This window comes from Conger conger, chromosome 14 (assembly GCF_963514075.1).
Source record: "Conger conger chromosome 14, fConCon1.1, whole genome shotgun sequence".
Taxonomy (NCBI): Eukaryota; Metazoa; Chordata; class Actinopteri; order Anguilliformes; family Congridae; genus Conger; species Conger conger.
In genome coordinates, this window is record NC_083773.1 from 23,821,220 (window position 1) to 23,836,510 (window position 15,291).

The 15,291-nt window shown below is 46.6% G+C and overlaps 1 protein-coding gene across 1 annotated transcript in view; it reads right to left on the bottom strand.

Moving 5' to 3' along the window:
• LOC133110204 (agrin-like) overlaps nt 1-15,291 on the bottom strand; it is a 219,270-nt gene that overhangs the window by 64,069 nt on the left and 139,910 nt on the right. The window contains exons 6-8 of the mRNA XM_061220136.1: nt 13,776-14,000; nt 11,491-11,697; nt 926-1,147 (exon numbers count right to left, since the gene is read on the bottom strand). Coding sequence (XP_061076120.1) covers nt 926-1,147; nt 11,491-11,697; nt 13,776-14,000 — 654 coding nt within the window. The remainder of the gene's footprint in view (nt 1-925; nt 1,148-11,490; nt 11,698-13,775; nt 14,001-15,291) is intronic.

Sequence of the window (15,291 nt, forward strand, 5' to 3'; positions counted from 1 at the left end):
CCAATGATTAGATAATTAGATGGGAGTTTGGTACAGTACGAAGCACTGATTAGCATTTTAACGGGATGGCTAAGATAGAATTTCTGAAATTCCCCTTCTTAACAAATGTTATCTTACTGATAGGCATGTCAGCAGCAGACCATGCCAACAGCATGACTGTCTCCCTGGGAGTAGCCTACAAAATTATTTGCATTAGCATTAAAGTGAGATGTCTGATAATATTCATACACTCAGAAATACAGTGACAGTGGAGGTATATTTGTGTTCTTCAAGGCTCAAATTTCGCACATGTACCCTGAAAGTACAGTCATGTTCTCTTTGGATACAAATGTGTATGTTTTCCAAGCAAAAAGGTCCACATTAATTATATATTGCTGGCTATGGGTACACTTTTATATACCTACTGTCTAGGGTACCACTCCAATGACAAGCATTTGGACCTTTTTAGCCACTTTTCATCTCTTAATTTCTGAGAGTGTAGCTGTATGTCAGCCAATCATTAAAACGGCTTTTTATTATTAATAGTATTTTCACAAACAATAAAATAGGCAGTATTAATATAGAATAAAGAGTTTATTTGTGAACTGGAACTGGCACACACATACACACGCACACACTGTCACACACACGCACACTCTCACACACTCTCACACACACACACTCACACACACGCACACACATACACACACACACACTGTCACACACTCACACACACTCACACACACACACACACACTCACACACACGCACACTCACACACATACACACACACACACACACTGTCACACACTCACACACACTCACACACACTCACACACACACACACACACACACACACACACACACACACACACACACTCACACACACACACACATACACACACACACTCACACACACACACACACACACACACACACACACTCACCGCACGGTCCTCTGTGCTGAATATGGATGTCCTTCTGCAGAGCACAGCCCATGGCCTTCATCTCACACTGGCTGCCGTAGGTCTGTCCATCGTTGCCGCACACGGGGTCCCCGGTCTGGGAACAGGCCCCGGGACACTCACACACGGGCCCCCCGTCCTGCACCACGCACACTGCCCCGAACTCACAGCGCTTGTGCTGGCACGGACTGGGCACGTGCAGATCTGCTCCAGGAGGGAGGGGAGACAGCGTGTTAGGATCAGGGAATAAAGGCACTTTCAGGGTGGGGAGAAGGGCTTCAAACAGGGGGAGGGGTGGTTAGTGTCAGCCAGCTTTAGCATTTTTTGGGGGTTGTTAAATGTAATAAAGCTTATAGGGCACCTCATGTTCAGGCAAGCTTACAGTAAAGGCTCACACACTAACCAGATGCTCCAAATTATTAATAATACAACTGTTTATTAAGCTATGAGAATGGCATGCTCATGTCTGTGTCGTTTCCTTTCTCTACCCGAGGATCTCTGGTCACGGCATTAGGCCTACCTCTGCTGCTACTTACATTAAATACAGTATATAAACACACAAACTAACAGTACTTATATTTTCTGTACATACAATACATCTGTAATATAGACAATGGAATATTAGAAGGACATTAAAGACACATAAAACAAACACAAATACAGTATGTGCAGACACACACACATACATGCACACATAATACAGTCTGCATTTGCACACCGACACAATTTTAGTCGCTTTGGCTCTATGCTTCAGCGCAGTAGATTTTTGTTGAAAAAGGGCTGCAATGCCGTCACGGATCAGTACATATGGATTTAAATACCCTCGTATTACAGCTGACAGGCTGCACTTTCACCTCATATTCTCTGCCTTATTACAAATCCAATGTGCTGGAGTACGCAGCCAAAACAAAAAATAGCATGACCGTTCCAATATTTTCGCACGTATGTAGCTGCATTTACAGCCGATACTCGGTATCAGGTGAAGGAGGCCAGAATAATCTCCCCGCTTCAGACTTCTGGATGTAAACAGGGTGATTAAACGGCGAGCGCCCCGCCCACCCTCCAGTTTAAACACAGTGATTTGCATCTTCTTGTGAGAAACAGCAACACAACCCCCCACCAGGCTTCTGCTGGCAGAAGACGAGAGAAAATCGCATCAAAAAAGAGAGCAATCTGCTTAATAATTCAGCGAGCCGCGCTGTAGAGTGGAGGCAGATGTGAAATATGAAATATGAACTTCAGAAGACTGTTGCTGTTTTGTTTTTTTTCCAGTCGCGCCAGCATATCTTGGCTAAGTGATGCCGTTGCTGAGCTGGGGGTATCTGGGTCACTCAGCAATGCCAGGCGAGAGTCACGCGGATGAGGAGAGGGTGAATATGTCAGGATCTTTTTTCTGCAAGCAGGCCTCCTGAGATACATACATACAGCTGTGATTAACGTGCTCATCTTCAGCTGGGGGGGGGGGGGGGTTAACAGCTAAAATGGAGGGCCTTGGGGAGAGAGAGAGGGAGAGACGGACAGAGACAGAGAGATATGAAGAGGGAGGGAGAAGGAGAGGGAGTGAGAGAGAAAAGGAGAGGGAGAGTGAGAGGAAGAGGGAGAGACAAAGAGAGAGACAGAGAGACAGAGAGGGGAGAAAATACCGACAACAACAAAAAATATTCAGTGGAGATAAAAAAACAAAAAACACTCATGTTCAAAAGCCCAGCATTGTGGGAATTGTCAGAAATGCAGCATGTCAGCAGTTCGAAAGTTGGACTTGAGGAAGATGATGACGGGGTCGTTGGAAGCCGTCCCTGTTTCTGAGAAAGCGTGTGGCCTGTGGAGGGGGGTGAGGGAGGGAGGAAGCCCCCTCCCTTGGCTCGGGCTGGAGCCCCCATCCCCTCCCTCCCTGAGTTCTCCTACGTCCCATCACTGCCGGGCGACGGCTGCGCTGCTTATTTTGGAAGCAGGTTCCACAAACCCAGCTGCTCCATGACAATTTCATAAGCTGTGCCAGGCTGCATTTCACACAGAGCTACGGGATCAGGTGAATAATGCTTCCCAAAAGATTATCCTCTCTCTGACTGCCTCTCCATCCTGCTCCTTTACTCTACCCCTCTCACCATTCTCCCTCCTTTACTCTACCCCTCTCTTCACTCTTCCTCCTTTAAAAGCTAACATCCTAAACTGAAAGGGTTAGATCCGAAAGCAGACACACGGACATTTGAGTAGCAGAGAGGATCATGGATCAAAGCTCTCCTGCGAATGAAAGCTTTTGGAGAACAACAAAAAAGAACCTTTCCACATCAAACACATACAGCATGTGTAGAAAGTAGAACACATCAAAAAGCACATTATGTACACATACAGTATGTAGAAAGTAGAACACATTAACAAGCACATTAAGTACACATATGTGCAAAGGGTGGTCTCTTAATGGGCTCAGACTGTCATAGAAGGAAACTGGCAATATGCAGCATTAGTACATAGAAGAATACATGTCTACACTAAATAAGTGAGCATCTGCAGCTCAATGTTATACAGTGTATGCTGCCTACCACACTTCTATCACACCCTTCACAGGATATTTTAGGGTGCTAGCGGGAGTGTTACCCACACAGAAAGCTCACAGCACAGACCCATCAAATTGTCCCGTCTAATGTGAACAGATTTAACCACCTGAGGTTAGGGGCATGGGCGGGTGGCGGGCACTTAATATTAACACCACCACCTGTAACCACGGAGCTCTGCAACCGCCACGTAAATCAGCTACTGCGACCCTGCGTTCTGCTGTTCTCTCCACTCACAAACACACACCCACGCACGAGCCACGAACGCAGGAGAGCTCGCTCGACGCATTCTGACAAGAGGCGCCAACAAAATAACAATAATTATAACCGGAGCGGCGCTGAGTGGAGAGCGTACCCCCGTCGCCCTCCAACGTTCAGAACCCGAATCTGAGTCCTTTCCTCTGAGTCCTCTGGGCAATCTCAGCACCCCCACCCCTTCTCTATCACGCCACACAGTCAGCAAAGAGAGCAAAGAGCGCCGCAGCCCACAAAGCTGTGTTATTCAAGATGTCCCACGCGAGCAGCAGAGTATCCCATCTCAGTAATGGGAGCGTTTCTGCTCAAGCAGTGGAACCAAGCTATTGATTTTTTTCTTGTGTCGGGGGGGGGGGGGAAAGGCAGAAAAAAATTAGCCTCGGTTTGGCAAGCAGATACGAGTACACGGTGGAACTGTGCCTAATTTGATCGAGCTTCAAAGGGAACCGCCCCGCCCCCCACGACCTCCCCGTGCCGCCGTGTTCATCGGGGTAAACTGATCCGGTCAAACCGCTGTGGGGGGGCGCGTGTCTGCACGAGGAGGCCGAGGGGCGCTCCATTACCCACAATCCCAGAGTCTGCCTCGCAAAACATCAAACCGTAACGGCTGCCCTCCTGCAGCCAACGGGACCCACTCTCCTTCAGCTGCATGAAGATACTTATTAGTGCCCCCACTCACACCCAAAAAAAAAGAAGAAAAAAATGAAAGCCAAGCACAAGACAGGCAATCTCCAGAAGCTATGATTAGACTCCTTAGAGTTCTGCGAGGGCTCAATCGCTCTGCTAAATGAGACTATTCATGCCGTCTCCCAGAAAAAACACGTGCACGCTTTTAATGCTGCAGGAAATATTTAGAAGGGGGGATAAAAACAGCCTGAAAGCCCTGATTTCACTGAAGTGCAGGCCTTTGAAGAACTCAGCGCCATCAGACAGCGGCACAACGCTACGGGACACGGCCTGGGAGTGATGTCACCGAAAATACACTCAAAACCGCAGATCTTTCTGTTCTCCAAAGAACCTTTTAAAAAATATATCAACAGAATCGCTTTGGGTTAATTATTTGAAAAATTCTCGTAGGAAACGGGTCATAAAGAGGCCGGGGTCTGTAAATACGGTAACTATGACAGATCGGGGTGTGTGTGCGATTGGATGGCAGGACAGAGGCTGTCGCTCGTTGCGGGAGGCTAACGGCTCCCCGCATGTCACACAGACGGGCGTCCTGTCAGGTCCTCTGTCTGCAGCGCAGTAAGCCCTGCCGCGGCACCGCGGATCAGCGCCGCCCCGGGAACCGCCACACGCCCTCCCCTCCCGCCGTTTAATTACAACCAAACGGCGTCGGATCAGAACCGCTGTCAGATCCCCGCGAGTGCTTCTCTTTTTTCTGTATTTTTGTTGGGTTGGTGTGAAAAACATTCCACGGCCTGTGCAGATCGAACCGGACAGAGCTCTAAATAGGGGGGCGCTCCTCCCCCTTCAGACCTGGTGTCCCCCAAAATTCAGTGATTACATCTTCTGCCCTGTGATGCCCTGAAAAGCAAAATCCTTCAGAGGGTTCCCCCACAGAAAAGGGACTGAGGCACGCTGCTGTGCTCTAAGCAACAAAATGGACACCACCCAACCGCAACGGCCACCTGAATCAGCTCCTGCTTCCCCGTGTTCTGCTGCTCTCTCGACACACAAACACACACCCACGCACAACCAATCAACACAGGAGAGCTCCCTGGAGCATTCTGACAAGAGCATGAGGACAGCTCAAATTGAGCACCCTCCATCATACATCACACAACATACCCCAACATACAGCATGCAACACAGAACAACATACATCACACAACATACCCCAACATACAGCATACAACACAGAACAACATACATCACACAACATACCCCAACATACAGCATACAACACAGAACAACATACATCACACAACATACCCCAACATACAGCATACAACACAGAACAACATACATCACACAACATACCCCAACATACAGCATACAACACAGAACAACATACATCACACAACAAACCCCAACATACAGCATACAACACAGAACATACATCATACAACATACCCCAACATACAGCATGCAACACAGAACAACATACATCACACAACATACCCCAACATACAGCATACAACACAGAACAACATACATCACACAACATACCCCAACATACAGCATACAACACAGAACAACATACATCATACAACATACCCCAACACACAGCATACAACACAGAACAACATACATCACACAACATACCCCAACATACAGCATACAACACAGAACAACATACATCATACAACATACCCCAACATACAGCATACAACACAGAACAACATACATCACACAACATACCCCAACATACAGCATACAACACAGAACAACATACATCATACAACATACCCCAACATACAGCATACAACACAGAACAGTATACAGCATACAGCATACCCCAACATCTCATTGCTTCAGTCTTGTTTTTTCTTGAATGCAGATAACATAGCATATTTTGTACACCCTTAAATTTACTTTGCAAGAACAAATCGTTATACCACAGCAGAACCAATTCGAATGAAATCTCTTTCTCTTGGGGAATACAAGAAGAGAAAGAACACGATCGGTGATCTACTTTGATCAATACAGAGACGGAGAGGGCAGGAAGACGAGAAGCAGGCAGGTCCCAGGGGCAGATGGATGTGTGTTTAGATCTTAGCTATGGGAGGATCACATGCTACATGGACACCCCTACTGTGGGGTGAAAGCCTTGGGCTGTTAGCCACTGCACCATGGATTCCTACAGGCCGCAGCACTACCGGGTTACCACCAGCTGTTACACGGTCTTCAGTTTGTAGCCCTATTCATTTTATCAAGCACTGCTCTGGGGTTTACTTCAGTGAACAATCATCACCAAAAAATTTGCAATTAATTACCTAAAGATACAAGTGTTTATATGCTTATTAACTTATGCTTAATAATTGTAAACTGTGTTCCTTTCCTGTTATAGAGATTGGAACTTGTTTTACTGTTATATTTCTGTTTAGGGCCTAAACAAAACAAAGTTAACAGCCATGAATCCAGCAATTGAATCCAACACCCCTGTATTGAATTTGGGATCACCATACACCTACTTCTACTGCTAGTAGTACTACTACCACTGCTAATAATAACAATCACAATAGCAGACTAGAAGAAGAAGACAACCATTAAAGCTGTACCACTAAAAATTGCATGCTACAGGGTAGTGGTTTCCGTTTCAGCAAGGCGAGAAGATTCAGTACCATTTCATAAAGACAGCCCTTCAGGCGGCAAACACTCCACTGCAACAATCTGGGTACAGCTTTCACCCCAAACCCCCCCCAACCCCAAACACACACTCCCAAAACTGACTTCTGCACATGGTGGGGAAGCTAGCAACAGCCTCCATTAATGACCCTTGCACACTGTCGAGAAGTCATGCAGTCTGGCACATCAATCTTTCTGTTATTTGGGGTGACTGCAGGGATCCCAACCAGTGAAGGGAGAGAGGCCCTCATATATAATCCCTGTGCTGTCAGCTGGGAGCTTGCAGTCTCTGATCCGGGGAATTGTTTGGTATTTTTTAGTACCTCATATACGCATGTGGTTGCCGCGTTTGGGTCTGAGACATGCTATCTGATACAGTCACACAAAAATAAAGATTGTTTGAAATATTTGCATGTTGTTATTCTATCCATCTGTGTGTTCATACTGTATATATTCGTAATGAGCAAGAATTACATTATTATTGAACATGGCAGTCTAGATGCCCCCCCCCCCATACTCTTAACACCTCTCTGGTGTCTGTTCCAATTATAACTGTAGCTTAACAAGCTGTTAATTATTCTTAATCAGATACATTTAATGTCTAATTAGGGCAGATGTACCCTCTTAAGGCCATATTATGACAAAATAGCTGTGCCTGCCGTGAAGAATGAACGTCTCAGTCACATGCCAGGACTTTAATCAGTCAAATCTGTTCCATTTTCTCTAACTTTCTTAAGGCACATTCTTTTTTTTGAAAGGCATTAGACTTCTTAAATGACAAAATTATAGACTAACTGGTTGTAATTCATGGGGTCTGAAATGCAAAAAAAACTTGGGACACTCAGACACTGAAACTAGACGATTGGCAATGAGCCAAATGAGCCAATGTTGTTTTAAAAAAAACGGTATTGGAATTCTTTTTTTTTGATGCACCCAACTACCATAACAGAGCAAGAGATTGGCTGGAACAAAGGCAGACATATAAAGGAAAATTGACACAGTTGAGGCAAGCCATCAAGTACATACGGTACATATCTGTAGTGTTCATATCAAACATAAGGCCGGTGCTTATCTACTTCTCCCTTGAATGTGGGAACTTGCATGTGCACTATAATGTAAAAGTGTCCGACATCACCTTTGGAATTAGAGGGGGAAAATGAGTTTCTGATATGGGTTCAGCATTCCATGAATTCCTCACTAAAATTTCAGTAATACAGGATAAGAGAGTGACGTGTCCCATGTTTGTGCTACTGCAGAATGAGAAAACTCTAGGGGTTGGGGGTTTGGGTGGGTGTTGGTGGTAGAGAGGGGTGGGGGTTTGGGTGGGTGTTGGTGGTAGAGAGGGGTTTGGGTGGGTGTTGGTGGTAGAGAGGGGTGGGGGTTTGGGTGGGTGTTGGTGGTAGAGAGGGGTTTGGGTGGGTGTTGGTGGTAGAGAGGGGTGGGGGTTTAGGTGGGTGTTGGTGGTAGAGAGGGGTTTGGGTGGGTGTTGGTGGTAGAGAGGGGTGGGGTTTTGGGTTGGTGTTGGTGGTAGAGAGGGGTGGGGGTTTGGGTGGGTGTTGGTGGTAGAGAGGGGTGGGGGTTTGGGTGGGTGTTGGTGGTAGAGAGGGGTGGGGGTTTGGGTGGGTGTTGGTGGTAGAGAGGGGTGGGGGTTTGGGTGGGTGTTGGTGGTAGAGAGGGGTGGGGGTTTGGGTGGGTGTTGGTGGTAGAGAGGGGTGGGGGTTTGGGTGGGTGTTGGTGGTAGAGAGGGGTGGGGGTTTGGGTGGGTGTTGGTGGTAGAGAGGGGTGGAGGTTTGGGTGGGTGTTGGTGGTAGAGAGGGGTTTGGGTGGGTGTTGGTGGTAGAGAGGGGTGGGGGTTTGGGTGGGTGTTGGTGGTAAAGAGGGGTGGGGGTTTGGGTGGGTGTTGGTGGTAGAGAGGGGTTTGGGTGAGTGTTGGTGGTAGAGAGGGGTTTGGGTGGGTGCTGGTGGTAGAGAGGGGTGGGAGTTTGGGTAGTGGTAGTAGGCTGGGTAGGTAGGGGCATGCCCTGTAAGCCTGATAGACAGATATCCAGCACCTGGATCTCCTTCACGGAACACTGGGAGTTTGTCTCTGCACCCCTGCTGAACAAACAGCACTGATAAGCCTTCACGCACAGCATCTGATGTTTAATTAAAACCAGGAGGTGTTATCTCAGCTGCATGCAGAGTGTATGAATGCAAATATATGAAGAAAAAAAGAATAACAGAGAAGAAATTTGCCCAGGGCTGAATTCTGAAGGAACCCAAACATTCACAAAGTCAAAAATAATGAAGTTAAACCAAAACAAATCACTTATTTTGCAGGAAAATGTATACAACTGTGCCGGGACTAAGGAGCCACGCTAATGACTTATGGCAATACAGTGATGGCTAACTGTAAGTGCATTGACTCTCTCTGTCTCTGTTAATAGTTAGTAGTTGGGGATAATAATGTAGAAGTTTGCAAAACCACATCAGGGTGGAGTTTGCAAACTTCTACATTATTATCCCCAACTACTAACTATTAACAGAGACAGAGAGAGTCAATGCACTTGCAGTTAGCCAGAAAATTTCTAATTTAAATATCATTATGCTATAAAACAGAAGTTAGTCTTAAGGCTGCACTTGCTGTGTGACAGGGCTGAGGAGGGAGCAGGTGAGGTTGCGGGTCAAGGGTCAGGGGTCAGAGGTCGGGGTTGGATTCTGCATGCTAGGCATCGTGCAGGAGTCAGGTTTGGGGGCTTGTGGGAGTTCTGACGGGCAGACCGTGCTCGGAAGAAGAAAAGCTCACCAATATTGTGGTGAAACGCAGTCATGAGGTGCTGTGCAACCTCACCCTCCCGAGCTGCAACCGGCAGTCTCCAAATGCACTTAATCCCCAACCACACCCTCTCTTTCCTCCTCGCTGCTTCCCACTACACACCTTTCTCCCAGGAGACTGCACTGGGCACAGGACCTCTGGTGACCCTTGACCCTTTATAAAGGTGGGAGGTTGAACCCGCTCAGCACATGTGCTGGGTCCAAAGCCGGACCTGAGCAGATGCCAGGCGGAAAAAGACAGAGTGGAGGATGCACTGGAACAGGAGGAACAGGAAAAAGAGGCACAGAGAAACACAGGGAACACAGCGCTGTGCGCAGAGCCACTCCAGAGGTGGATTGGCGGAGTGGGAGCAGGGACTGTGAATGAAACAGGCCGTCGGTATGTCATGTGTCTCCGGTATGTCATGGGTCTCAGGTATGTCATGTGTCTCCGGTATGTCATGGGTCTCCGGTATGTCATGGGTCTCAGGTATGTCATGGGTCTCAGGTATGTCATGGGTCTCAGGTTGTGGAGAGATTAGATGAGCATTTAGATGTGTTTTCATGTGTGGCACAGTGAGAAATGTACAATAAGTCCTTCAGTGACATTTGACCATCCAAACACACACATACAGACAGTAAGACAGACACATGTGCACACAAACACACACAAAGGGCACACAAGGGCACACAAATACAAAACAAATACGAACAAGATGGCACATCATCAGGGCAATTACACAGGAACTGACATTACAAGAAAGATACTGTGTGGTAGTCCAAGACAGCTACAATACATAATACAGACAGATAGGGATACAGTATTTATTCATTATGTTTATAAAAGCATATACACTCAGTGATCACTTTATTAGGTATACCCGTACACCAGCTTCTTAATGCAAATATTTAATCAGCAGCAATGTGGCAGCAACTAAATGCATAACAAAATGCAGACGTGGTCAAGTGGTTTGGCTGTTTTTCAGAACAAATGTCAGAATGGGGAAGAAATGTTATCTCAGTGACTTAAGTAAATGATTATTGGTGCCAAACAGGGTTTATCAGAAACTGCTGATCTTTTGGGAGTTTCACACACAACAGTCTCTAGAGTTTGCAGAGAATGGTGCGAACAACAAAAAACAACAAGCAGTTCTGCGGGCAGAAACCCACTGTTAATGAGAGAGGTCAGAGGAGAATGGGCAGACTGGTCTAACCTGACAGCAACGCAAATAACCACAGATTACAACAGTGGTATGCAGAAGAGCATCTCTGAACACACAGTACATCAAACCTCTAAGTGGACAGGCTACAGCAGAAAATACATATTAAAGTGCTCACTGAGTGTATAGCATTCCAAAGACATTTTTGCAAAGAAAAATGGCCCAAAACAATCTAAAGGACCTTGCCGTTCTCTTATTTAATTGTGGTATGCTATGACGACAGCAGCAGAAGACCAATACATTTAAAAAATAAGTCCATGATATCCCTAATAAAGTTCTCACTGAGTGTATGTGTCTCTATTATCTGACTGTATTGACCTTTACCACGCTTATCAATATCCTGCGGTTGTAATGTCAGTTACCGTGTGCTTGACCATCGTTGGACAGAAGACACCAGTCGGAAACGGGAAACAGGAAACACAAACGGCGGACTCACCGCAGGGCCCCTTGTGCTTGACGGGGATGTGGGCCTTGGTCTGGCACTCGGCCTGGCGGTGCTCGCAGTCGTTGGCGTAGGTGCGGTCGTCCTTGCCGCACAGGGGCTTGTACGTGCCGTCGCACTGGATGGGCTCGCAGGAGCAGCGCTGGGCCCCGAGCTCCGACACGCACACGCCGCTGAACTGGCAATCCTCCGTGCACTCCTCTGGACACGCACAGGACAACAGTTAAGTTTCCAACCCGACATTACATCATGGTTATTCATCCCAAGCAATTTACAGCAGATTACACTAAGCCTAGGGGACAATCCTCCCTGGAACAATGTGGGGTTAAGGGCCTTGCACAAGGGCCCAACAGCAGAGAGGATCTTATTGTGCCCCCACATCACACCCAAATCAACAGCCCCCCTATCCAGGGGTCCCACCTCACACCCAAATCAACAGCCCCCCTATCCAGGGGTCCCACCTCACACCCAAATCAACAGCCCCCATCCAGGGGCTGCACAGTCTCCATGGGAACGGAGACTGCTTTTGACTGCAATGCCGGCAAGCGCAGACACAGTTCATCAAGTTTCATTACACTTATGCGGCCCTCTAAATCAGTCTTTCAATAACAGGGATGACTTGAATTAATTAAAAGGCTAATTATTTAATCAATTGACTAATTAAGGATGAGACGACTATCTGCCGGACTCTGTGGCAGGCACCCTTGTATTCCGTGCAAATGGAAACATACTTTAGTTAATGAATTAAGACCTGTAAATATGGAGCGATGACGGGTTTTATTCAGGGTCGCATCTGTTCTGTGATCATCATGTGATCGTATATCCAATGTAATTATAATTAAGTAATTAATATAAAGGGCAGTATAAATGAATTCATTTGTACAGCAGAATGTTAAAGATGGTGACTGAAATCATTACTTGCATTACTGTAGCCTATTAAAAAGACTACTCGCATTTTATAGCCACACATAAACATGCTGCTTAAGCAATAATCAAACCAGCAGTAACCATATCTAATGAGATATGTTTTCTCCTTTAGAGAATCCACTCTATCCACTTTTCATTGGCCTGTTATCTTTGTCCTCCTTTGCAAACTATCTGTTTCTGCTCAGGTGCTTCTTTATATCAAACCCCACTGATTATGCCAAGCCATGGCCATTTGTCTAAGTTTGATAGTAGTTTTTTTTTTTTAATCGATAGAAAGTGTGAATCATTTCCATTTAGTGCCCACCGTTTTGCATCACTGATAAAAGAGATCGGTTCTTCGCATTAGCATGTGACTGAGACATCCCACACCATTATAATGCACACACACACACATACACACACACAGACAAACACCGAGACACGCATGCACACAAACACACACACACACTCATGTGTACACACACATAGACACACTCCCATACACACACAAACGCACACACACAGACTCACACACACGTACACATACACACACAGGCGCACAGAATCATGTGTACACTCACATAGACACACTCCCATACACACACAAACGCACACATACACACACAGGTGCACACAATCATGTGTACACTCACATAGACACACTCCCACACACACACACGCACACACACACCAGATATTAACGCCTTGATCTGAGGTCCTGTGAGGATTACTAAAGAGAGGGGGGTTGCATCCAACACTATGTACCTACCCTGAAAAGAGCTTGGAACCACTTTCTTAGTGGGTGCTTCTACTAAAGGCCGCAGATAAGGGCACAATAAAACCACCGCCATACTGAAGGAAAATTGGATTTCTTGAGATTGGGATCATGCAGGCATAAGACTGCACACGGCTTAGTTTGCCTTATTTATTTCTGTACTGCTGCTCCAACGGTGGCAGAAACAAGCAATCAGTCATTTTTATAACACATGGAAAGCCCCGTATTCAGGATAGCAGCAAACAGGCATGAGTGAATTTACCCTAGCATCACTGTTCATAACCTCATCAGGCGTGGCAAAGAGAACGGGGGCAATGCTCCTTTCAACAATTACACTGCAGTTGTGTTAGTCACACTTTCACATTCAACATCACCGGTGGCTGAAGTACAGAGTACATTGTTTAATGTATACTATTGTATACTATTTCCTTTACATTTTTTTATTGAACTTACTTATGTTTAATACAAGTTGCTGTACTGTTACTGTGCAACAATAAACTTGAAACTAATGAAGCTGTAAGTTCAATGTGAGCATTCGTGTCCTGATGACATCAGAGCAAGCATCCCCTGAGAGTTGAAGTAGCCAACGGGGTCTCACCGTCCTTCTTGCACCGGCCCGGGTGAACCTGCCGGAGCTCCACCCTCTTCATCATGGCGGTGCGCTGCATCCTGCACTCTCCCGCGTACGTCTGCCCATCGCTGGCACACAGCGGACTGCCGCCGGGAGGGCAGGCTTCCGGGGGGGCAAAGGTCAACGCGCGGCGAGTGAGAGCCTCCACCCGACACGCGATGTTCAGGTTGTTCTCCGTGTCCTTACACGGGTCTGAGGGAGAGAGCCGGCGTACGGATCACGAAAGGAGCACGTGTTCACATAAGGGTCAGTAATATTTTTCTTTTAAATATCTGTTTTGTCATCTCAGTATGTATGTGTGGAGGGAGGGAGAGAGGGAGGGAGGGAGAGGGACAGAGAGAGAGAGTGAAAGGGAGAGGGAGAGGGAAGAGACAGCTAAAGACAGCTATTCAACAATTAATAGATATGGCACGATACGTGGGCTGAATTAATTGGAGAATAATTTCCCCGAATTACTATTGATCTCTGTAAAGGTTTCCATGTCGACCGAACAGATAAACCAATTAAATTAAGCAAAACTGCAAAATGAAATTGCACAAATGAGTGAGGTGAAGTGGACCCCCGAGCGATCTTTGGGAATTAAAGATGGGCCCCGGGGTCAGGGCACTGGCAGGATCGGCCCGCTAACACTGATGTAATTACAGACAGGCGTAAGAGCCGCTTATGGAAATTAGAGAGGATGCCACTTTGTGCTCGAGGAAACAAAGTATTTATCTGTGCCTGGGTACAGAAAAACAATACCAGCCTGAGAGACAGAGGGGGAGAGGACAGGGAGAGAAAGCTGGAGAGAGGAAAAGAGGGGGAGAGGGAGAAACAGCTGGTAGGGGGGAGAGGGTGAGAGGGGAGAGAGAGAGAGCTGGAGAGAGCTGGAGAGGGAGAGAGGGAGAGAGAGACAGAAAGAAAAAGAGAGAGAGAGACAACCATTTCCAAGTTCCACAGATTTAAAACAAGAGTGATAATAGATTAGCTTCCATGCTCCTGTGGTGAAACCGGGAGGTGGAAACAGACAGGCTCAGATCAGAGACACTGTTGTACTGGTGAACAAGCTATTCTGCTAGCCGGGTAGTTTTATAGATGAAAAGCAGCTGCTTAATTGTGACGCCAGCAACAGGCTTCCCCACATACAAAGTGACATCTATCAACACTGCTACCTCCAGCAATCCGCACAAGGATACTACATTTCTGTTGGGACTTGGTTCCATAAGGATGATATTGTCTGCCCAAGTTATGGTCGCAAGGATTGTTAGAATATGCCTTTTATTGCCTGATTCTGTGAATAGGTCAGGGTTGTAAGCCGTTAGATTGGCATGGGGAGCCTGCTGTGTTACTGCCCTGCTTTGCACATAAGAGGCTGATACTCATCTAAAGTGCTGTTCCCGCTAGCGGAGAGTCTTTTTAAGAACCAGGCATCGCCATCTTGCAGTTTCGCAGCGTGGATGGGGTTAAAAGATTTATCACTCAGATGCAGCAATTTAAAATGGAC